At 39.4% G+C, this 26,510-nt stretch overlaps 1 protein-coding gene across 1 annotated transcript in view; it reads left to right on the forward strand.

The window, feature by feature from the left end:
• csmd2 (CUB and Sushi multiple domains 2) overlaps positions 1–26,510 on the forward strand; it is a gene marked incomplete in the record, with an annotated part of 326,634 nt that overhangs the window by 275,764 nt on the left and 24,360 nt on the right. Inside the window, 11 exon segments of the mRNA XM_024297994.2 lie at positions 7,959–8,147; positions 10,587–10,733; positions 11,908–12,096; positions 14,712–14,897; positions 16,109–16,303; positions 16,476–16,649; positions 16,724–16,897; positions 17,123–17,296; positions 20,792–20,980; positions 21,138–21,311; positions 22,219–22,401. Of these exon segments, the coding sequence (XP_024153762.1) occupies positions 7,959–8,147; positions 10,587–10,733; positions 11,908–12,096; positions 14,712–14,897; positions 16,109–16,303; positions 16,476–16,649; positions 16,724–16,897; positions 17,123–17,296; positions 20,792–20,980; positions 21,138–21,311; positions 22,219–22,401 (1,974 nt within the window).

Raw genomic sequence — 26,510 nt, forward strand, 5'->3', positions numbered from 1 at the left:
TCCTACGGGCACCCTATAGGTGTCCTACAGGCACCCTATATCCTACGTGCACCCTATTGGCGTTTTTCGGGCACCCTATTGGCATCCTATGGGCTCCCTATCAGCGTCCTAAGGGCACCCTTTTGGCATCCTATGTGCACCCTGTCAGCATCCTACGGGCACCCTATCAGCTTCCTACGGGCACCCTATAGGTGTCCCACAGGCACCCTATATCCTACGTGCACCCTACTGGCGTTTTACAGGCACCCTATTGGCGTCCTTCGGGCACCCTATTGTTGTCCTACAGCTGGGGTTGGGAACCCTGGTCCTCGAGAGCCGCCTTCCTGCATGTTTTCCAGTATACCAGGTAATCAGTCATGAGTAGGCGCTGGTTCAGGTGTGTCCAGCCAATAAGAACATGCCAGAGCAGGGTGTATTGGAAAACAGCCAGGAAGGTGGCTCTCGAGGACCAGGGTTCCCTACCCCTGACCTACAGGCACCCTATTGGCATTCTACATGCACCCATCCTTGTCCCACGGGCACCCTATCAGCATCCTACGGACACCCAATCGGCGTCCTATGGGCACCCTATTGGCATCTGACTGCGTCTTACGGGTACCCTCTTGGTGTTATATGGGCACCCTATTGGCGTCCTAGATCTTACGCACTAAATTACCGGCAACATTGAAATTTGTAACATTTGCCTGTCAACACCCATACATCTTGCACCACAATATTTGAACATAAAAGCTGTATCTAGTGGAACAAGTATATTAAAAAATGTCCTAAATCCACATACTAAGACTTTTTCTTCAGTACAGTTGCAAAAAAATGGCAATAGATTTAAAAAAAATGATTTACTTTCACCACAGACAACATGGCTATTATAAATCCAGGCCTTTATCCTGGAACTTTGCAGGGCTGCACAGTGATTCGATGGTTAGCTCCATTTCCTCACAGCGGGGAGGTTGTGAATAAAAGGCTCTCTGGGGTTTTTATGTACCCCCTGTTCATGTGTGGACTTCCTGATTTGCTCTTTCCGAGTCTTTAAACATTTTTGCTTTCTTTATCTACATGTGTCCTCAGTGTCTGTAGTTGATTTATACGTAGCAAAGAGCTAGCATGCCAGGGTACACCACCATAATCCCTTATTGAATGTAGGCATGAAAAATGAGCAAGGAAAAAATAAAAGAATAATCTCTTCTGTCATAACTTCTGAAGGAGAAGTCAGACCTTTACATTAAACCCTCTGAAGTCATTTTGATATGTTATCTTTAGAAAAATGATTACAAAACCAAGAAGGAATGACAGAATACATGAAGAGTTGTTTTATTGAGACTTAAATGTGAAATGTGTCTTTATGATTAATTTATTTTTTCTGTTAATCACTTTACATTTGAAGGATAATTGTTATGAAATACACAGCCCTCATTTCTCCTTGTGCTTACTCCATGCCACAGGTAAGGATGAGATAGATTTCAGTAGATAAACTGCAGCTCAGGATGAGGAAGAGACTCATAGGAGGGTTTTCCGTGCTTAGGGAAGGACCGGATAAGAGCCATTTAAGTTAACTTTGGGGAAAATAAGCCCTGTAAAGGTGATTGAGTTGACTAAATGGGTGAAAGAGTTGGAAGTCGGGGAGATTAGAACTGGGGTTTAGAAGCAAAGGGAGAAAAAGGAGGCGAAGTGTAGTTGGAGGGCAGCGAGAAGACAAAACGCGCAGCTCATTGGAATGCCGGGGACATGGCGGCTGCAGCTGCACCTATCAAATCACCACTTCGAGCTGACAGGCACAACCCTTCCTGCCCATCTAGGGGCCTCTACCCCCTCAACCTTTTACAAACACACTCAATCTCACACCCCGCTCTCCTGTGTATTTACTGTAGAAGCATCCACACTTGTCTGGCTTGTGCCAGGACTACACAGCGGTGGATGTTGTCATTCCATCATCATCTCAAAGACGGGGGGGCGGGGGACTGTTACCATAGCCGCGCTGCAGTGCAGCTTATTCCGATATTCCTCCCTCATTCCCTGCATTCCCTCCCTTTCCACCACTGACTCATCAGAGTTTTCCTGTTCCCAATCCTCCTCTTTTGTCTCCTATCTGTTATTATCTGACACAGTTTTGCACATTCACAACCACAAAGGCAGATCTGGGTGACAATCTTAAAAGTCCCACTCCGATCATCGTTTGGTCTGTTTTCAAACGTCCCCAGTGGTCCTTTAATTATAATTATGCCGTTTTTAGCCAGAATCCAGAAAACTGTGCTGTTTTCTAGGACATAGTTTGTGGAGAGCAGCATTGTACTACATTCACTCCTGGCATGGCAACATGCATTAAAGCGGCTACTTCCAATGAAAAGAAAATGTAAGCCCACGTTTTGGGCGTCTGTGGTAAAATTCACCCATTCATGTGGTGCTACACAAGTTTTTAAGTTGGGCTGTACGTACAAAATGTGCAGCCATTGAACACACGTTAAAAGTTAAACCAGTAAGGCTAGGTTCACACTGGACGCGGAGGCGCCACAAAGCGGCGCAGAGAGGAGTGTTGTGATTGTGTGTTTATTTTCTTTCCTATAGTCTGTTTAGATAAAAATAAACGTGTTCACATTGGTGCATCGCACAGTTTTGATCCTGATTCCAGCTCAGGTGAGGGAAGCAAAGATGTTCATGAATCATATGAAATCCTGAAAGAGAAGGGAGCTTGAGAGGTATTTTCTACGTCACAAATACAAGCTTTTTCCAACAACCTTTTACTTGGAAATGCAATTTTGATCTAAAAAAAAGCCATGAGAACATGTCAAAAAGAGACAGAGAAACAGACGCCGTTGCTATAATACATCTAAGTGCAGACTCAGTTATTATTTTTCTCTCCTCCGTGTGTGCGCTGTTGGTTCTACCAAATATTTGGCTGTCGTTCAGCCCGGTTCTGGCTCTCTCCTCCGCTCTCTGCCACTGAAACAGCCACTTGCTCTGTCTAATATTTGATTTGCCTTCTATTCGATTATACAGGTTTGTATTGAATCCACTGACCCTTTAACTACATTTGCTGTCTGCCGAGACCACAGGGAGTTAAGCATCGTCTCACACACTCTCACTTCTGAGCGTCGCTTCAGTCTTTTAAATAAAACACAAAGAGAGCCCATGATCCGAAATCCCTGTTAATCCCCCTAAAGAAATTTCCGCTCAAGTCCATCCATCACATTTATTTTCCAGCTAGTTCCTCATCCCATTCTCTCCATCCCTTTATTGTTTCCTAGATTATGTTTTTTTTTGTTTTTAAATCAGTCTATTCTTTAAGTTTTACAGTAGATTACAATCCTGAAATTCTTGTAGTTTTTTTTGCCTTCCTTTCGTAAAAGTAGCAGTATTGCACTTATCACATATTCAGTATCTAATTTATGTGTATACTACCATGCAAACCATTTTCTGAGGGTGCAGTTGTGTTTCTATTTGCCTCCAGGTCATTGTTTCTCATCTCCCTATGTATATTTTTTAAGGTCACCATGCATTTTCAATTTGGCCTTTTGTTTAACCCCAGAGTAATGCTAAAACTCAAATATTATTTTAATAAAGTTCTAGGCTAAAAATAAAAAAAACTTTCTCCCGTTTATCTATAAGAAACTGGCGGTAAAAAAATGGGTGCAGCAAAGTGAAAGGTCGCTGTTTAATGAACTGGACTCTGGTTTTATGAGCTGCTACCAGGTGCGGCGGGTTTCAGTGTAATTGGTGAATTTCAGTCGTTTAGCTTGTATCCTCGAGGTGATGGAGGAGGTAAATTATTTTATGAACTCTGTCATGATGTTTGGGATCAGGGACTGTTGTCTCTCCCAAAACAACCTCAGTAATGATTCCCCAGAAACCCAGTGGTGACGATGTTTTAAAATAGTCGACTTTTTTCCATAAACTCTCCCCAAGAAACCAATTAGTAAAAGGATAATTTGCTAAAAACAAAAGAAGGACAGATAACTAAAAAACAAATACAAGCTGACTTAACGAAAACATTGGAGATGTCAGATCAATTTTGTATCAACTTCCGTCTATTCATTGCTATGTCCTTCGCCTGTTGCTGTGGTCTTAATATGAGCCTTCTGACAAGGTTGTATTCATGTACGTAATGGCTATATTCATCAATCAATCATTTTTATCCTTAAAGTTATTTTTTTTCTCTAAAAATACACTGTTTTTTTCTTGGCGTCAATATCTACCTCATGGTTTGACCCTTTAACATCGCTGATTACACTGGGACAAACAAGACTTTTGAAGAGATACAATGGTCAAAAAAACATCAACATTCCACCTAAAGCTCCGGCGTCAAAGTTTTTTTTACATAATTACAAACTAAATATATGGCATTACTTGCAATTAATCTAGTATAAATGCTTTAATGCTGGAGCTAGCAGCTGAAAACACTGAAGCTGATAGTCAGCTAAAATATATTGAAAAATATAGCCTAAAAAAAACTGAAAACAACAAAAAAAAAGGTTTAGCATGTTGCTGAAATATTAGCTAATCTCCAAAACAGCCAAAAAAATAAAAAGAAAAGCTTAAATTAGCCAAAAAAGCTAGCATGTAGCTGAAATTAGCTAAATGCTAAAACAGCTAAAAAGAATTAAAAACAAAAACGCCTAAGTTAGCCAAAAAAGAGCTAGCTGTTGCTAAAAATTAGCTAAGCCAAAACAGCTAGCATGCAGCTGAAATATTAGCTAAACTCCAAAATATTCTTAAATAGTGCCAAAATAGTCCAAGAAGCTAAAAGAATGTCGATTTTTGAATTCTTTAAAACTGTAACTTTTTGACATAATTATGAATATAGAAAAAAGGCAGGAATATTATTCCAGAGGAAATCAACTTAAACCCTAAATAACTTTAAATATTTTATTTTCCATAAAAATATATTTTGTCAAAATTATACAAGTTAGAAATGAGTGTAAGGTAACATTAATAACAATAAAATAAAATGACCTGGAGGGCCGGATCTGGCCCCCGGGCCTTGACTTTGATGCATGAGACATAAACCTTTTCAGACACTTTAATAGCAACACCGTCATTTCTGAAATAAGTAGCAGGGCTGAGAATTACAGTATTTTTAAAGAAAAACCAGATAGTTATTTAGACTAAAGCAAAAAAGTTTCATGTACTTTTATCCTTTTGTAGGGGAGCCATAATTTCAGTAAAGGTGTTGAAGCCTATACAGTATTCCTCCTTTATTCACGGGGGTTAGGGACGGGAGACGTCTACAAATATGTAGAATACGCAAATACGCAGAATCCACAAACGTGGAGAACCTCCCATCCCCCACGGCTGAAGGATGTCTATTATATATAAAGCTGAAACAAAGCTGCCTTTCTCCATTGGAATTACGTTAATTGCTATAATTGTCAAAGTATTACGGTAATTTAATGAGCTCTTTCAACAAGCTCTGGTTTTAAAAGGTAGAAAAAAATACGCACACTCTCACAATCTAACAACGGAGGTTTACCTTTGAAAACTCAAAGTGTGACAACGAGAAAGTGAGTTTATCCTAGAGACTGAAGAGTTGTAGTCATTCCTGATTGGGAGTACAGAAAACCGAGGACAGCAGTGTTCAGGGGAATAAAGATCATCAAGGATATCAATTCATTTTGGAACAACCTCTTAAGAGTTGAGCTGCTGATCCTCAAACATTTACTGGTGTATTTTTCTGCCTTTTCTAGAGTTTGCAGCCACATAGCAGAGCCTAAATCAGAGGATTCATTTCATGCTGATTATCTTGAACTGTACCGAACAGCAAAGGGTCCATCGGGGTTATAGTCGTGACAAAGTGAAGATATTTTTCACAGCAGAAAAAGGGATGTAAAAGAAAAAAAATCAATTTTTGAAAAGCTGTCAATCCACTGAGTTTCACATTTGTCTCTTTGCAGTCTGGTTGGGATGCAGACTTAGGGGGTTTTTGACAGCATCACATGACCGTGGTGTTCTTTTTGTCTCAGTGTACACACGTGTGATTAGAATGAATAAAAACTAATCAATTGAACGTTTTTTTTCTTCTACTTTTCTACATATTGGGCTATAATGTGGCTCATCTGAGCCGCATAAATGTACCTTTCCTTAAAGATTGTATCCTTGTCTTCACTCCGATCATCTTTTGATCTATTTTCAAAGTCGTCTTTAAAAAAATGATTGTGGGTGTCTCTTAAAGGGGCCCTATGATTTTCTTAAGCCTATCATAGTGAACTATATCTATATATATAAAATCATATATTACTTTTGGACCACTAAGAAATTTATTATTTATGAAATATTAGTTATATTTTGTGAGTTTTTCCCCTACCTGGAAGTAAAACGGCTCGATTCCTGAAGCTGCGTGTGGCTGGAGTCCATTTCATGATGTCATCCTAGATTCTGTATTTATTCCACGAAAATAAAACAAACTTCTTCAAAGATGAATGCACATGCCATATATCTGCCTTTAGTAGGTGGCTCCTTCACGGGTGTCCCAGAACGGGAGCCGGTGGGTTGGGGGGGTTTTTAAAGGAGTGCCGCAGAAAAAGTAACAAACACCTGATTGAGCTGGAATTTATTAAAGATAGGACACAACTGAAATATATATACGGTATTCTGCATCTAAAACGAAAGGTTTTTTTTGCTGATTATTACTAGATAAGGGATAAATTGAAGGTTGGTTTAGTCTGGGGGCGGGGCTGTCAGCACAGACTCTTCCTGGAGGGAGCCGTTGGCATCGATCTTACGTCAGCACATTTCCAACCGCTCGTTTTTGTGGGTATGGGAGGGGCAGACAGTGCAGATTACTCTTAAAATACATTTAAGATTACTCTTAAATGCATAAATGGATCAAAAATGCCACTTTGGGGTTCTTTATAGTGAGGAATTAACAGTAAAATGCACTTAAAACCTCAAAATGTAGAAATTTAGTGGTAGGCCCCTTTAAAGGAGCCCTGCGTCTAAAGCAACGGACATAACTGTTTAAGCTGGAATTTATTGAAGACAGGACACGATTGGAAGATATACGATATTCTGCAACCAAAATGAAAGCTTTTTGCTGATCACTGCTAGCTCAGTGGAGAAATTGGGTGTTGGTGTTTGACTGGTGATTTAGAGCATTGAGGCTATGTGACCAAAATTAATTGTGATTAATCACAACACAAAAGTGTAATTAATCTGAATATTTTTGTAATCGATTGACAGCATTAATTAAAAATAAACGTTCTAAATGTAAAAACTTTGTGGGATTTTCAGATTGTGATTATTTCCAGATAATAAGTTCTCTGCAAATTCTGCAACCCAAAATAAAAACATTATTCGTGATTCGCGTTTAATATATTTCCGGGTTTGCGATTAATTAGTCTGTTGTTTTTAATCAGTTCCAGGCCTTTTTTTTCATCTTAATTTTCTTTAAATATGTTTAAAGTTTAAAAATTGTATTCTCTGAGTGCTTAGACTAAAACACGCTAAAATAATTTATCCACACACTTAAAATCAAAGAATACATGTTTTTCGTGGCGAAAAGGATCACCACACTATTCTTGTACCTGCTCAGCTCTCAGATTAATGTAGTCACACAAACAGAAAACAGTAGTTGGCTGTTGCATTGTGTTGCTGCAACAGCTATACTGCTTCCTTTCATGTTTCGACTTGTTTTGGGGGACCCCACTGTGCAAGATGACAGCTTTGGCAGATTAAGAGGTTGGCTTCACATCACAGTTACAAAAACATAACTAGTAGGAGCGCCTTGTATTGAATGATTATACAGAGTGAAAGGACATGTGAGGATTTCACTGAGATGCCCCGCATGAATCCTAGAACCAATGAGACGAGACGATGAAAGTGGGGTCACGTTTTCTTTAGTTTCACTTTAAAAAATACTTTATGAATCCTTGAAGGGATGTTTAAATCATGGAGTATAGCAAAGCAGGGAGGTTTCAGATCTTATCAATAAGTTTGTTTTTTCTGTCTCTGTGTTCTTTCTGTGTAACCAGTGACTTGTCCCATGAATGAGGTGCGAACGGCGTCCACAGGGGTCATCATGAGCCAGTCGCCGGGCAACGGCTTTCCACATTTCGAGTCGTGCTCCTGGGTGGTGAAAGTGGAGCCCGGATACAACATCACACTCACCATCGAACACTTCCAGACCAGCCGGCAGTTTGATGAGCTTGAAATTTTCAATGGTGGGCGACTTTATTTATTAAAGAAATCAATCAGCTGTCTTCATGTTTGTTATGGAATTGTATGTAGACTTAAAGTGGTCCAAAAAAAAAAAAATCAGTTTAGTTTTGTAGAATGAAAGCAAGGATCAAGTTGAGGTATCAACTTCCTTTGATTCTCCAAAATATTTCATCAACATCGTGTGGTTTGTTGGAGAGAAAACTCGTAAACATGTAGTCAGAGTCACTCTACACTGCAAAAACAACAACAAAAAACATTCTTATTTTGCGTCTCGGAAGAAAAATTATCTTATCAAGAATTTTTTTTCAATAACTAAATAGCTAAACTTAGTTTAAGCAAACCTGTATTAGTGACTAATAGTTTTTTTTCTTAGATTTTTTTTTTGGTAATAGAAATTTCCGGTAGATTTTTGCTTATTTAAAGAAAAAAAATCAAATTTTAAGAAGTTTTTAATTATTTCTTGTTTTTTTAAGTCTATTAGCAAACAAAGATTTATGTGAATTTGTCAATATGAATGCTTTATAATTTGTACAACACAAAGGACTTTAATTGACAATGATTTACAGCCAATTAGGACTAAGAACATAAATACACTTTAAAACAAAAGACAAAAAAAAAAACGATTTTCACAAAAAGAATTCTGCAAAAGGTGAATTGCGGTAAAGCAAGGAACCACAATGTTAATTTTGCAATTAATCAAACAAAAAAATGTCCAGGCTTAGTGGTGTATGCCACCTGTGACATTACATATACCTCTAGGTCAAAGTGTCATTTCTGATAAAGTTTAAAATTGTTAAACTTTCAGGTGCTGAGCAGTCATCATCCCTGCAGTGCAGTTCTCAGAAAAGCAAACCATTCAGTAGTGGTCCGTGTATTTCACAGCTGAGCTTTCGGAAGTGAGGATGGAACCACTGACTGTATGAGTGTTGGGCAGACTTTATGAACCTAGCAACAAGTGAAGGGCCTAAATCTGATTGGTTAGAAACTTTTATGTTAAAAAACAGCAGCACAGCCGGGGCGTAGGGCTTTGAGAGAAGCTGACAGAACAGTTGGAATGATGTAAAATATATTTTAGACAAATGTATATATATATAGGATCATTTTAATTCAAATAATTTTAGGCCTTCACTGAATACTGATACGCCACTGAAACCATTAACTGCTTTTTCATTTTTTTTCTTGAAAACTTTTCTGTTACATAATGTGGTCCTTGTTTTTTTTTTAATTCAAGAATGTCAATGATCCGACTTAAAACAAGAAAGAACAGTGTTGACTTTGATAAAAAAAGTTTGTTAAAATAATTTTAAAACTTATTATTGTTAACGTATTATTATTTTAAAAGAACTTTCACAATTAACATTTTCCCACATTAAAAGTTTGCTCATGAGTGCAGAGCCCTGATGCCAAAAATGTACCATAAAGAAGAATAAAATCATAAATAAGTTGCACTTTTGGGAGAAATGTATTTAACAAAATAGAGAAACAAAGACAAACATTATATCTGGAAAGGAAAATAATTGTAGCATAAATGATCACAGTAGATCACAAAAGATCTTTTTTGATAAATGAGATTTTTTTTTTTTTTTTACCAAATTTTCGTGTTTCCATTACACAAATTTGGTATCGCAAATCCAATTTGGGCAATATCATAGTCAATGGAAACGCACCTAGTAATAGACTCTTCTATATTGGTGCTACATATGAACAGTTGTTCAGATAAACATAGGAACATCCTAACAAGTCAACTAAACTTTAAATTCTTTCACTTCTGTGTCAAATCTACACCAAGGCTGTGTCCAAAGTCCTTCCCTACTCACTATATAATGCGTTTGCTATTTCGTAGCGCTATCCGAAAAACTGGCGTGAATCGATGCTCACTACATTAGCTAATACTATAGACCACAATGCATTGCGGTTGAACAATTTTTGCAAAAAACACGTTTAAATGTATTTTTTAATAAGCTTTCTACATTTTCATCATCAGAACACAGTGGAGTCACACATAGATGTCGTGAAATGTTTGTATTGATTCGATTTTTACTTTTTGAAATCGGTGACGTCGTATCTCGCGTTTAGAAAAACGAAACATAGTGTCCGAATTGCTTTTAAAATCCAGGAGACTAGATTGTTCCGAACTATATATGTATTTTTTTTTGTTTGGGGTTAGGTGGGAATTTGGACATAAATCCAGAGTAAACCTGATCGGCACTTCCTCTTCTTTTGTGTTGCCATTACTAACAAAAAGTGACACACACACATCTATAGTGCCCTCTTGTGCTTGTTTGTGGAAAATTTACAACACTTGGATGAATGTACTTAAAAAAAATGCCATAGACAGTAAGTCACATTCGAGTACTAGACCTAAACACAAAGTATAAGTCATAAAACTGTGACTTATACTTGGAAAAAACATGTATAAATGTGTCTGTACCTTTCTCCAGGTCCTTCCAGACAGAGCCCTCTCCTGGTCACCCTCAGTGGAAACTACTCCAGCCCTCTAAGCATCACCAGCTCCAGTAATAAAGTCTACCTGCATTGGTCCTTTGACCACACGACCAGCCACAAAGGCTTCCGCATACGCTACTCAGGTGAGTGAAGAGTCTATCCATGCATCCTCGCAACGATTGATGAACTGCACGGAAATTATGTTTCCTTGTTATTTTGGGACCTTGTTGTAAGTTTGATGTCATCAGCGATGTGATCAATTAACCATTTTTCTTTTTTTTTTAACGCGAACATCTGGGCTGCCAACTGTGTCTGAATCAGCCAGAAATATGACCCGTCTCTCTGAGATCTTAATGGGGGCAGCCGACATCTGCACCGCATCTTGCTGTGCGGCGAGGCCGGGGAATTAGTGATTCCTATTTGTTATTCCGCGTCTTATTTCTCTGTTTTGTCCTGTTCCCATGAACGATCTGTTGTTATGCGACACCTGCATAACTGGCTGTGAATTATGACTGTGTAAATATTTAAAAGGCTCCCTCTGTTCTGTATCAACACCACTCAGCCAGATTGACTAATCGTCTCTCTTTTCCTCTCAGTGGAGGCTTCTGTCTCCTGAGTTGAATATACTGTTGTCACTCCAGCATTTTTTTTCCTATTTTTTGCAAGCATCAATATGTCTGCCACGGCATATTAAATGACAGGCAGATGAAGTGGTCCCTAAGATCCCGAAAGGTGCTATGGTCATTATGGAATTACCTCCTATTGCAATTTACAGGGGAGATTCAAACAGATGGCACGTAGACAGCCCGTGTTTTCGGCTATGCTCCTCATTTATCCATCTTTCATCTCCAAGGGCAGCTCTTTCATTAGCAACTTGCAGACATTTTCTCCAACAAGCCTCCATCTTAGTTATTTGTTCTTTCACTGCTTCATTTATCCACTTAGGAATGTTCATCTCCTCCATCAGTCCAGTGAAGTTAGGCAGTTTTTCCTTTCCTTTTATTTTTGTTTTGTAACTTTTAATGCTTATTATAAATGAAATGAATTTAATATATATATAAACCTAAAGAATGCCACAAATGCAACAATTTTTAGTCAGTCAGCAATAATCTTGAATTACAAACTCTCATTTTTTGCAGCTCTTTATCTGTAAATGGATATATGTGTTTGTATTATCATTTTTTTCTTTGGAGAAAATCCTTTAAAATTATGTTTCAATGCATTACTATTAACTTTTATCTTTGTAAACTTTCTCAACATGTTGCACTCTGTTGATATGTGTTTGTTCACCATTTTTAATCTTTGTTTTTTCCATAGCGGCCTACTGCAGCCCTCCCAACAACCCTGTAAACGGCACAGTGCACAGCCTGACAGGCACCAAGCTGGGCAGTACGCTGCGCTTCAGCTGTGACCAGGGCTTCCGGCTTATTGGTCAGAGCAGTGCCACATGTGTCAGGACGGCCCAGGGGATTTTCCAGTGGAATGCACCTGTGCCTCTTTGCCAAGGTGAGCAGGAAAATCTCTGCAGCGGATTGTTTTAATTAGACAAATCAAGAACCAGCAAAATCTGGACCATTTTGGGGTTTAGGTCTAAAGACTCTTGCTGTCACTCTAACTTCTCAAAACTTATAAAAAAACGATGTCTAAAGAAAGCATTTTTGAATGTTTTATTTTAAGCTGCTTTAGGTTAGAAACGTATCTTCTGTAGTTTAAATTGATTAAAAAAAAACTTTCACACAGCTGTCTTGCTTTGAATCAAAGGGGGGATTTCACCTGGCAATGCATCGCTGCCTGCAGCTCCTGCGCCTGGGGCATGCCCCAAGGAAGCGTGCAACCCTTTTTTCTAGATTTATCCTGAAGATGCTTTATTCTAAATTTAGTTGCATTTGGTGCTCCTGGGATAAACCTATGAGGCTTAACCGCAAAATAAACACTTTACTTTTGAAATTATCTGGTAAAAGTTTACAAATTATGACCAAAAAGATAAATTAAGTTGTTTCTGGTATTATTATTTTGTTTAATTTGTCCTGTCCAGCTAACAGATCAGAGCCGAGGGTCTTTCGCAGTGGATAGATTTTAGTTACCATACGGCATGTATCAAAGTCATGGCCCGGGGGCCGGATCTGGCCCTCCGGGTAATTATATCCGACCCTCCAGATCATTTTATTTTATTGTTATTAATGGTCAAATGTTATTTCTTTGCTTTTTTTCTAACGGGTATAATATAATTTTTAATGGAGAGTAAAGTATTGAAAGTTATTGAAGGTTTAAGTTGATTTATTCTGAAATAATATTCCTGCCTTTTAATTATTTATAGTTATGTTGAAAAGTTTTAGTGTTCAATAAATGTTTATCCTGTTCGGGCAGCGACCTAAGGTGTGTTTTGGATTTTGGCCCCTTGTGCGATTGAGTTTGACACCCCTGCAATAGGGAGTTGTCCACCTTTGGACACACAAGGTGTATATTTGTCTAAACCCCTTTTGTATTTGAGGCTAAAGTTTATATATTTTTTTTTATATTTGCCTGAATGTTTTTGGCTACACATTTTCACTCCTAACTTGTAATATATGGACATATGGGTCTGGCCCCCTTCGCGCCACTTTTTGGCGTTTTGGGTGTGCCCAACTCATCGTCTATCGCATCGGATCAAGGGCACCCAATAGGGCTGCCACGATTAGTCAACTAATCCACTATTAAAATAGTCGACGGCTAATTTAATATTTGATTAGTCGTTACTTTATATTATATAGACTCAGAATCCAGTAAAGTTAAAGTTGTGAGTGTTCATCACCAAAAAATGCACGTTTTTTATTATTTGTGTCAGTGAGACCAAACTTTATCTTTTGTAAAAAACAGTTCCTTGTTTCAGATGCCAACCTCATTAGAGAGAAAAGGAATTTACTTTACATCAAACTCATTTTGAAAGGTGACCTTTGACCCTATATAACGTTTATATATAAAATTGATATTGAATTGTTACGTCATAACGACTAATTGGTAGAAATAATCGGTGATTAGTCGACTATTAAAATAATCGTTTGTGGCAGCCCTAATACCCAACTCTCAGGGCCCAGTATAGCCAGAACCAGTACCAGGTTAGGGTCAGGTACCTGTATCAGTCCGCATCCCAAGGGTTGGGGACCCCCTATTAGCATATGCATTTTTTTCCGTCTGTGGGTCGGTGCCAAGTGACTTTTGGACCGGTTTCGGTTCTAGGCCCAATTTATCAGCCAGCACATCATAAAAACGATGAGTCGGGGACACCCAAAACGTCAAAAAGTAAAAGCAGACGGGGCCCAAACCATAGGTCCGTGCATGTTGATTTGGGAGCGAGTATTCATTGGTTTTTGGACCTTATAGAAGAGGGAGAAAAAGTGGGCTATTAAAGATGATGGTCACAAGTACAAGGAGGAAAAGGGGGTAATAAATTGGTGAATGGCTAAAGAAACATATAGGAAGGGGTAGACATTTTTTTTTTCAAAAGGAAGCAACTTGTTGAGAGTTAAATATAACTTTTATATGAAGATGTTCAACAAACAAAGCCCATTGACTGTATGTATGAACTAGACCAGGGGTCTGTAACATTTAACCCCAAAGAAACCATTTGGTCCAGATTCTTATGGACCAAAACCCAGTGAGATCCACAGTGTTCCCCAAAAAACTAACATGTAGCATTTAAACAGTAAACTAATTGATTTATAACTTTGCTGTGTTTTTATATAAATAAAAAAATCGAATTTCTATTACTTTTGGCATCCAGGTTCCTTTCAAAATGAAACACACCATCTCATATAAGATCTTCCTGCTACAGCAAATTTACTTGAGTTACAAATGCAAGAAAGTTAAGTTAACATTTTCAATCAAAATTATGCACCGTTACCTTTTTCTTCTTGTACCATTTTTATAACTTGTTATTTAAAAAAATCTTCATGGAAACCCATCATTTATTCATTATATTCTGTTAGTTTGAAAAATAAACACAATACACTAGCATGAAAATCCATAGTTAAATGGGGTTCACCAGTACCAAGATATGTTACCAGTACTGGATGACAGTTACCAGGTCATGCTGCTCAGTTTCCCTTTGAATCCTTTGTAATGTCATGTCTTCTCGTTTGCAGTCATGTCTTGTGGGATGCCGGTTCCTCCAGGTAACGGCAGCATTGTTGGCCAGGACTTTTCTCTCGGAGCAAAGGCTACCTACCAGTGCAATCCTGGATTTCGGCTCTCTGGGCCCATCACCACCTCACTGATCTGTCAAGAATCTGGCAGGTGGAGCCCCATTGAGGCCCCGCCCAGATGTATCTGTGAGTATTTCTGAGTCTGTCCAAGGCTGGTCTTTAATAAAAGAACAATCAAATGAAACATAGTTTGATTTCAGATTCTGTGAACAAAACTTAAGACTGTTCAACTTTTTTTTAAGGGTTTAAAAAAATACTAACCCTTCATAAAAGTATTTTTTGATAAACTAGTATAGATTGTTCTTTATTTTTAGATTATTTTATTCTGTTCAATCTCTTAAACACACTATTTTACCAACAAAAAGAATCCATACTGACATTGCCATAAAAAAGAAAATCCATCAGAGAGAGCACCATTTTTCATTTGTTTGTCTGATGATTGAGTCAGAATGATGGCAAGAAAAAAAAAGTGATTTTTACCTCGAATATTTGATAAGAAATTGCATACACAATGTCCCCCAGCCAACAAGGCCAATTGGACCCCATATGGTTTAAAAGTGGGCATAATTTGGGAACTCAGTGGATTAGCTTGCTACGCTAGCCAGCTGCCCGGTAGACAGTGTAGCGTGCTAGCAAGCTCTGCTGTAGCATGCTAGTGAGCTGCACTGTAGCATGATAGTGACTACAGTGAGCTGTATCTAGCTAGCAAGCTCCTCTGTATTGAGCTAGCAAGCTCTGCTGTATCAAGCTATTAAGCTTTTCTGTGTTGAGCTAATGAACTCCTCTTTATTGAGGTAACAATATCTGCTGTATTGAGTTAGTAAGCTCCTCTACAGCGAGCTAACAAGCTCCGCTGTTTCAAGTTAGCGAGCTTCTCTGTATTGAGCTAGTAGTCTCCGCTGTAGCAAGTTAGGGAGCTCCAATGTAGCATGATAGTGAGCTCCACTATATTGAGCTAGTGAGTGTCTCTGTATTGAGCTAGCGAGCTCCGCTGTCCACCAGGCGGCTGGATAGCATAACTATCCAGTACCCACTGAGTGTCCACTTACGCCATTGTGGACAAACCCATTTGGGGCCCACTTGGTTTTGCCTGCTGGGGTATGAGCGCAGGTATTTGGGCTTCCAAAGACATCAAAATCTCTACTGTTGCTTGATAAACCCTTTTAAGGAAGGTTCCCATTGAAATTGTCCTTTTGAATCAAGCATTTTATTTAAAAAGAAAAAAAGAAAAAGGAATATTTTCACTCGATTATGTCGTGCACAAATGTCCAGGTTTGTGTTCTGATGCCATTGACTAATAAATAAAGCCAAAGTAACTTTGACTCGTCCCCTTGCAGCGGTTACCTGCCAAGACATCGGCCACTCTGCTGTGGAACACGGAAGATGGCGACTAATCTACGGCACGCAAAACCAATACGATGCCATGATGATGCTTATATGTGATCCAGGGTATTACTACAGGGGTCAAAGGATCATTCGCTGCCAGGAAAACGGCACATGGAACTACCCAGATCCTCACCCAGTCTGTGATAGTAAGTTGTTTTTGTATCATTTTCAGTCAGTTCATCTTTTCAAAAAATAGACTTTTGGCAAGGTAGTGCACCTTAGTTAGTATATGGAGCCTTTCTTTGGAAGTTAATTATAAAATCCTTATTTATATCAACTGTTTCTTTGGAAAAGTAATATTCTGTTTTTGTATTGCAGTCATTTCCTGTGGGGATCTTGGAACTCCACCTAATGGAAACAAGATCGGGACATTGACTGTGTATGGAGCCACAGCGATTTTCTCCTGTAATACAGGATATACCTTGGTGGGTTCTCGAGTACGAGAGTGCATGTCCAACGGTCTTTGGAGTGGAACACAGGTCCAGTGTCTGGGTGAGATTTGGTCCCACCTTTATTTATTTTGATCTTTGCTGAAAACATTCAAAACACTGTTTGTCCTCATACAGCGGGCCACTGTGGCACTCCAGAGCCGATAGTGAACGGGCAAATCATCGGGGAGAACTATAACTATCGAGGCAGCGTGGTCTACCAATGCAACCCGGGATTTCGTCTCATCGGAGTGTCGGTGCGAATTTGTGAGCAGGATCACCGGTGGTCAGGACGAACTCCTGTTTGTGTCCGTAAGTGGAAAACACTGACTCACAAGGTCTTTGAAGTCCAGGTTAGAGATGAGCATCTTCAAAGCAACTAAAGCAAGTTGGCCTTCAGAGAGGTTGTTGCAGGTTATCACATGAATTAGACATAAATTTAGGTTTAGATATATGGCAATTTGTTTCAAGTCTTACTGCTTTCCATGTCTCCGATGTTGAGATGAACCATTTTCATTCGTCATTTGAATCCCCCAGCCATCACATGTGGTCACCCCGGCAACCCTACATTTGGTACAACCCAAGGAACCCAGTTCAACTTGAATGATGTGGTGCGATTCGTCTGCAATACTGGATACGTTCTACAGGGGGCTGTTAAGTCTACATGCCAAGCCAGTGGGCAATGGAGCAACCCCCTACCCAGGTGTAAAAGTGAGTATCTTCAATGTAATAGCATCGGTTGCGTTGAATCTGCCTAATAACTACATGCAGAATAGATAATCTATTTGGTCTGTTCTACCAGAATACATGAATAACAAAAGATTGAGTAAAAACACTAAAGTTTGAAAAGGAAACTATTTTTTTTATTTTAAGTGGAGGGTATTTGACAAATAATATGTTAAAATTCCAGATGCTATTTGTATGGGATGTTTCCTCTCAGCACCATTACCTCTGTTGCTGCCTGGAGCCCCAACGCTATGTCAGGGTAACAGTTAATAGGCATGCAGAGAGAGCTGCAGACCACCGCAGCATCCTTGAGATTTTTTTTTGAAAGACAGCAGCCTGTGGACATCTTCATCCTTGAATATGCTGAAAATAAGTATTCTCGTCTGATTTGAACGGAAGAAGCCCAGATTTCTTTGACAGCGGTTTTGTTACAAACAAAATAGCTCGACACCCGTGTTGGTGCTTCCCACTGAAAGCTTGGTGACAGGCGCAAAAAAGGGACTGCACAAAAGGTCGGGCCTTGGATGTGACAAGACAGTGGCAGAGCCAGCAACTGATTGACTTGTGGGTTTGTTTGAAATGAGGGAAAAAACACTTTGTATTTGCCCTTTCCAGTGACAGGAAGGTTGAAAATCTAACAGGCCATTTCCCTTTATCGAAAGAGAATGGGTACAGCTGGCATAGGCAGGACGATATTTTAATGCCTTAAATCTCCCTGCTCTACCGACGGCACCAGTTAAGCATTGCCCCTGACTTGATGCGGACGCTGACTCTCAGCTGCACTCATGTAAAGACCGTGTGCATCTCGGCATGCGTTTGTGGCAGCGTCACCGTCTGCTCTGATGGTCATAATTCTCGCCGCTCATGTGAAGACGTAAGAAGCTTAGAGGTCTTTTTGTCAATCAGATTTATTGCATTAATAACGGCTTCTGTGACAGTTTTAGTGAAGTGTCTGGCTCACACTTTATCTGCGGAACAGACCGCCATGATGGTGTGGGCTTCGTCCATCTCACCTCTCTCTCCTAAATGTTAGCATTTTATCAGCAGAGATAAAGAAATCCTAATAAGAAAAGGCTGGAAGTCTAAACGGATGCTATCAGCCAGTGCCAATGATCTCCACACACAATATATTAACTATTACCATTAATGCGGAGACCAGGGGAGCATTTTCCACATGTTCTAACCTTTTTTACAATCAGTTCATGTTGTGTCAACAAATGTCACGGTATGTTCAACTTATCTTGTAGACCCACTCCAATCATCTTCTGAGCTTTTTTAAGTGTTCCCAGTGGTTTATAAATGTACCCAATTTCTTGCATTATAGGCTAAAGCCCAGTCAAAAGCCTTATTTATTATTTATTTTTTTCACACCAGTGCCCCTTATAGTCCAGAGCGGCTCATGGACTAATATGGTTGTGCTTACTGATGTTGACGTGATTTTAAGAGGTTCATGGTGCTCTGCCAAAATGTTTGGTTAGCTGTTGTTGTGAATACTCTAATATAGCTTATCTTTTAGCTATGTCAAACTTTTTTTTTTTACGTTTTGCTAAATGGTTGGAAGGTAATGTAGTCAGTAACATGTGTTTTAGGCAGCTGTGTTTTTTTTTTATTTTGAAAATAAGGTAGGGACTTGCAGGTTTTATAGATATGCTAAAATGGCTAACATGTAGCAGTGTAGGACTTTCTTTTTTTCTGCGTGTTACAAACAAGGTTGGGAGCTAGAGTAGTCACAGTTATGCTTGTTTTAGCAGTATCAAACTGTTTTTTATGTTGGAAACAAGGATGGGACTTACAGGTTTTGTGGATATGCTAACATGGCTAACGTGTAGCTGTGTTGGACTGTTTTTGTTACACTAGCAACATTGGGAGTTAGAGTAGTCACAGTAATGCCTGTTTTAGCAACATCAGTATGTTCTTTTATGTGGCGAATAAGATTGGGACTTAAAGGCATTTTGGATATGCTAACACGGATAACGTGTAGTGGTATTAGACTTTTTTTTCACGTTTCTAGTGAGGTTAGGAGTTAGTGTAGTCACAGTAATGCTTGTTTTGGTGGTATCAAACTGGGGTTTCTTTTATGTTGTAAAATTCGTTGGGATTTAGAAGTTTTGTGGATATGCTAACACTGCTAACATGTAGTGGTGCTTTACCTTTTTTTAAGCGTTACTAACAAAGTTAATAGTGTAGTCACAGTAATGATTGTTTATGCTGTATCAATCAGTTTTTTCATGTTGCAAATAAGGTTGAGACTTATAGGTTTTGTGGATATGCTAACACGGCTAACATGTAGCGGAGATGGACTTTTTTTCGTGTTACTATTAAGATTGGGATTTTGAGTGGTAAAAGCAATGTTTGTTTTAACAGTATCAATCTGTTTTTTCTTTTTTTTTCCATGTTGAGCTCTTACCCGATTAATTTCATACATTTGAAAATAGACCATAAATTGACAGTGTGCCTTAGTGCATAAAGCTACATTAATATTGTTTATATGACATCCATAAACAGAAAAATATTACAAGAACATTTACAAATATTACAAAACTCATAAAGCAATTTTCATCGAAGTAGGTCTTTGAGATCAAAAGAATAGTTCAAAGATGGAAAAAAAAGAATCACATTTAATTTATTTCTACTACTACTTAGGTGAAAGATTTTAGTGTGTGACCAAAGTAAAAGTATGTGTCTAACACAAATGTGAAAAGAATAAAAGCAGCTTAGCTTTTCAGCTACCACTTTATACTTATTCTATACTTTTTCTATATGTTTCTATATGTTTGCCCCACATTGTTTTCTCACAGTGTGCCACAAAGACATGTACCAATAAGTTTTAGTTTTAAGAAACTGCTGGATCCCTTCAGAGACTTACATTTAAGGTATATTTGCTCAAAGCTGAGTTTCAAGCTTAGAAACTGGCTTGCAGAAAGTCCTCGATTGCTTCAAAAAGGACTTTGTAGTCTTTTGTAATGACGGCACCAGGGGTCAGCAATTTACTGGAAAAGAAATACATTATAAAAGTTATTCGGGGAGGGGGGGTTAGCAGCACTGGCCAGCTCTGGAGCTTGAAAATGAGCAAGCTTTTAAGCACATTAATATAGAGCGGCTTCTTTGTTTTCGCTGAAGTGAAGACATATTCAAAAGAGCGAGACTGGAAAGGTAAACGGAGACATAATGATTGTGTGGGAACGCCTAGAAATTGTTTTAGAAACCATTAGCACTTTGGCTTCATTGTGCATGTATACTTGGGATTTAAAGTATGGGCTAGACAGCAGCTGTCTAGGAAATAGGAAAAACACTATCGGTGCCATTTATGTACTCCACTTGGACTTACTAATAGTTTTTCTGAATTTTAGTGTATTTTCCATCACCAGTGCTTCTTTCTACATACTTTATACTACACAGCATGATGCTGTGATTTGCACCTTTCAATATACAGCTTACTTAAAAATATGACTCCTGTCCTTTTCTGCATTTCTCCCTCAGTTGTGAACTGCACAGAGCCGGGCCATGTTGAGAACAGCATTAGGCAGGTACTGTCCAGTGGACCGCATCGCTACAGTTTCCAGACCACTGTGTCATACCGCTGCAACCCAGGTTACTACCTGCTGGGCACCAGCTCTATTTCATGCCAGGGGGACGGCACCTGGGACCGCTCCTTACCCAAATGTCTGTGTAAGTAACCTCCGTTACTTACCCCCCCCCCCTTTTTTTTTTTTGCAAATATACAATCAATGAACAGGTGATTCCGCTTTTTTTTTCTGTCTAGTATTTAAGTCAGTAAATTCATCATATAACACATTTGGCTTGTTTCTCCTCTCTGATTGGTCAGTGGTGCTGTGTGACCACCCCAGCGTGCCTCCCTATGCCAAGATTTCAGGTGACCGGCGAACCGTAGGATCAGTCATCCGCTACAGCTGCATGGGTCAGCGTACTGTCATTGGCAACACCACGCGGATGTGCCAGCTGGACGGGCAGTGGAGTGGCTCACCACCACACTGCTCTGGTATGGATAACGACACCCCGAGTGACAGCTTTGGGTTATTCCACCCAAAAGAAAAAAAAAATCTGTGGATGATGCTAAGAAATGGTTGAAATGAAGCTGACGAATATGATAGTTTTCTCTTTTTTTGCATAGGGCAATCAATTAAGATGTAATAGCAACTTTGAGTCACATGGATGCCCTCATAATGCCAGACCAACAAATAAAGACTTTGGGTGCCAGCTGTTAGCCTCTAATGGAGCAAAGTATGTAGACCAAAGGGGGAGTTACTGCTCCACAGGCATCAAGGGCAAAGAGAGTGTCCTCCATAAAACTCCTTTAATCTGCTCACATTAAGACTTAGAAGCATGGGCTCCCATACTACAGCAGCATAAAGACATTCATTCCCATATCTCTACTCCTTAACAGTGATTTGCTTCAGAGCGCCAATAACCCATGCGCAGACTACGAAGAACCGCAATGCATGTTCATGAGCAAGCAGCTGAGACGTCTCCAAACATAGGCAGGAACACATATGCTGATGCACACACGAATATACAGGCAGTGTGACCATAAAGCAGTCCTCTGACAGTTTAATGCCACGTTTGATGAGTTTCATCTACATCCTACAGGCTGTTAATGTCCTCTCAGCAGACAGTAAATACAAGTTTTTATAAGAATTTGGATGACTTCTGAGCCACATGGTGTTCAAAGCAGATTTACCATAGCTCAGTGAAATGGATGGTGCCTTTAACGCTTACACATATTGGTTGTTATCAATAGAAAACGTTGAACCTAATTAAGGGTCAAACCTTTAACTTTTATCAGTTTAAATGAAAAATTACGTTTTAAGACTCAAGGTCAAGAGAAATAATATCATCTATAATCTTTGTGTTGTCATCACTAAGGCATCTATAATGTGGTGTTTTAGGAGAATCTTCTGGGCTTTGTGGAGATCCAGGAGTTCCGGTCCATGGTATTCGTCTGGGGGAAGAGTTCACAGTTGGCAGCGTTGTCCGCTTCAGCTGTGAGCCTGGCTATGTGCTGAAGGGTTCATCGGAGAGAACGTGTCTGGCCAATGGGACCTGGCTGAATACACAACCCGAGTGTCATGGTAAGGATTCGATCCATGTCATGTTTGCTGAACACTTAGGTGAAATAGCCAGCTCTGCAGAAACTCAACTTTAATAGATCATCTACACTAGAGATGGCTATGGATTCATTATGGTTCACATTCAACCCGTCCGATCTCAAGTGGGCCTGACCAGCAACATGTTTTTTTTTTTTTTTATTGGAAAAAAGGGCCTTAAACAACCTAGTAGCCTAATCCCCAATTATTATCATTAAAGCTATTATTATTACCTTTCTGACAGGGACATTTTGGTTATTCTGGTGTCACTCCTGATTATTTTTATAACAAAAGTTGGGAAAGAAGTGAGGTTGGGAAGGAACCAAACTACATCTTACCCTGTTTATTTCTTCATCTCTTGTTATGCCAGTATTTTGTTTCCTTGGCCTCCCCTCGTGGCAGAATTGCACATTGTGACTATTTCTTTACTTAACCATAACTCACCATAGGAATGGGCTAGAAACTTGCTTCCTGTTCAACATCCTCATATTTTTGTAGTTTACATGTAAGGGCCGGATTAAACCATCTTGGCCAAATGTTTGACACCCCTGGGATACATCCTAGAAACGAGAAAGGAAACCTTAAAAATGATGGCAAGGGCGCATACGGAGGTCATTTTTGACAATAATCGTTGATGTCTTTTAGTGAACTCTCATTGCAAAAGTTTTAAAAACATTAAGAAATAATGACATACTCATAAAACACACTGTAGGGATCTACAATGATTCTCAGGATCCTGAAATAAATAACAGGCTGGCAGTCAGACAAGATATCAGCTTCCGGCTGTTTTCACAAAGTGGATTTAATATATTTTACAACATCTTAAATAAGGATAATTTTCCAAAAATTTCGAGGCAAAAATGTCTGTAGCACGGATTTCAGGAACACCATCACAGTATGAGTTAGCAGTTGTATAATCTTTCAAAACTGGGCAAAGAAAGGCATGAAAGAGGAGTGTATAAAAGTATGCTTGCGTCTTCACGCTGTGTGATTGGTGGATTTTGGTTGGAGACGCCCATGTCATTGGCGTCTTTTTAAATCATAACAAATCCAGTTTCTTCCAGATCTTGAAGGTCTTCATGGCGCCATTTATTATTCTTCCGCTGATGGGGGCGTCTGACTGATGGATACACTTAAAAAACAGAGATTGAACATGATTGTGCGTCACTGCAGCCTTGGGGAAAGTGTTCATGGCCTAAAGCCTTCATTCCTCAAAAGCTGCATTAAAAACTCTAACAGTACATAATAAATTCTAGGAAACTGGGTAACAAGGGTTACTGCCTTCCTATATTTAAACATGTTTTATTTTTAAGAATTTAATTTCTTGGAAGCTTACTGTTTTTCTAAATGTTGTACTTTTTTTTTCTCACATATTAATTGAATGTCTTTTAATTGGTAGTAGCTTGGACTTCTGATATCTGGGGTTCTTTAGGTCAGATAGTTTGATAGAAATTCTTCAGTTTAATAGCTTCTCTTTCTCCCAATGACTTCTGCCAGATTAATGGATTGTATTCTCCAATGGGCAACTTATACAGTGAGTGAGGCAAAAAAGTAATTGAACACCCTGAGATTTTGCTAGTTCTGCCACTTAGAAATCATGGAGGGGTCTGAAATTTCAATCTTTGTTGCAATTTTCACTGTGAGAGACATATTTAAAAAAAAAATCTGAAAATCACACTGTATGATTCTTAAAAATAAATTATTTGTATGCTACTGCTGCAAATAAGTTTTCTGTCTATCTGCTAGTATTCTGACCCTCAAAGACCTGTTAGTCCATTTTTGTATAGTCCACCTCCACTCCAAGTATGATCCTAAATTAGAAGTACCTATTTGAGGTGGTCAGATGCATAAAGACAAATGTTCACCCCATACAATTCGTAAGATTCCAACCACTAACATGGCCAAGACCAAAGAGCTATCCTAAGACACCAGAGACAATATTGTAGACCTCCACAAGAATGGAAAGGCCTAGGGGGCAATTTCCAAGCAGCTTGGTGAAAACAGATCCACACTTGGAGCAATTATTAGAAAATGGAAGATTCTAAACATGACAGTCAATCAACCTCAGACTGGGGCTCCATGCAAGATCTCACCTCGTGGAGTCTCAATGATTCTAAGAAAAGTGAGGACTCAGCAAACAACTACATGGGAGGAGCTGGTCTATGATCTGAAAAGAGCTAAGACCACCGTTTCCATGGCTATGTTGATAAAACGCCAATACATCATGGTTTGAAAATTGTGTATAGGTCCATCACGTCCAGGCCCGTCTTAAGTGTGTACATTTGGATGATCCAGAGGAATCGTGGAAGAAAGTCATGTGATCAGATGAGACCAAACTAGAACTTTTTGGTCTAAATCCCCCTCACCGTGTTTGGAGGAAGAAGAATGAGGAGGACCATCCCAAGAACACCATCCCTACTGTGAAACATGGGGGTGGTAGCATTATGCTATGGAGGTGTTTTTTCTGCACATAGGACAGGATTACTTCACTGTATTATGGAGAGGATGACCGGGGACATGTATTGTGAGATTTTGGAGAACAACCTCCTTCCTTCAGTTAGAGCATTGAGCATTGGTCGTGGCTTGGTCTTCCAACATGACAATGACCCGACACTCACAGCCAGGATAACCAAGGAGTAGCTCCATAAGAAGAATAATCGAGGTTCTAGAGTGGCCTAGTTAACCCTGACCTAAACCCATTAGTAAATCTTTTGAGGAAGCTGAAACTCTGTTTCTCAGCAACAGCTTGGAAACCTGAGTGATATAGAGAAGATCTGAGTGGAGGAGTGGGCCAAAATCCATCCTGCAGTCTGTGCAAACCTGGTGAAAAACTACAGGAAATGGCTGACCTGTGCAAACAAAGGCTGCTGTACAAAATATTACCATTGATATCCTCAGGTGTTCAAATACTTACTTGTTAGCCTCGCTGTATGTTGCAGCCACAGCTTTGACTAACTTCTTTTTTTACATTAACCGTTGTAGCTCAGTCTCTCAATCTTTTTTTCTTTCTTTTTTGCACTTGGTTTTTCATTTTTCAGAATCTTCACAAAACTAACTGAACCATTCATAATCATGCTTTGCCAACTTGGCAAGCTCAGTCTAAACCCTTCCTGTATTCTTTCTCTCCTCTACCGATTAAAAATGTGACCCCTTTCTTCAGTCAGCCAGCACATCAAGCGTTATTTCCAGAAGCAACATCCCATCTCCCAGCCTGTGTCCACTTCTGTCTCCGAACGCCCACGCAGCCACCATCTCTCCTTGCACCGCAAACTTCCTCTTGCTTTACTCGCCATGTGGGAGCCCTCTAGACGAAGTTGCCCACCTGTTCTCAGTTGGCACAGACCTCAAAGGCCAAGCTACATCTGGTCATTATGGGAGGTCGATGCCCAGGGGCTTTGAGGGCCCAGGGCAAGCTGGTAACTGTAATGAACAGAACCATCGCTGGCGGCTGGGCAAACACTAAGGGATTTTCTGAGCAGGAAATGTGTGCATCAAAGTGGAGTTACTTATGAAATAGGATGCACAGGTTCATGGGGAGATAAAGAACAGAGAAAGGGGGAAACAGCTTCAAACATAGATAAAAAGAAAAAAAAAACATCATCTTTGTATGATGTTTAATTGAATTCCCTTTAAGGGTAATTGCTTTTATTGCATTATATTTTTCCATATATATGTAAGAAGTCCTTCTCTATACACACCGGGCATGTGTGGTGTGTTCAAGCAGGTTGAATGCATGGTGTTCACACAGGTCTTATACATCATGCATGTGTCAGACCCTCCAGGATTTTGTGGTGTTGTGATCACAAACATTAACGGAAATTCAAGCATTTGAGATTTGCTGTGTACTCGTCAACTTTTTATTTTCACCGCATCTTTGACCAATCTACTGTGACAACAGTCATGGATGACGACGTAGCTTCATGACTTTTTCCCTTCTAACTTCTTCCTGAGGGCAGTGCTTTTTATTATTATCCCTCTTTAGTCTTCTCTGATTTTTTTCTCTTCAAGACACTAGTAAATGGTCACCCTGCCACATACTTGGTGGGTTAGGGGTGTGCTGACCGTGCACGAGGGGGCAGAGCGGTCTGTGCGCA

The sequence above is a fragment of the Oryzias melastigma genome, linkage group LG11 (assembly GCF_002922805.2).
Source record: "Oryzias melastigma strain HK-1 linkage group LG11, ASM292280v2, whole genome shotgun sequence".
In the NCBI taxonomy this organism is placed as follows: domain Eukaryota; kingdom Metazoa; phylum Chordata; class Actinopteri; order Beloniformes; family Adrianichthyidae; genus Oryzias; species Oryzias melastigma.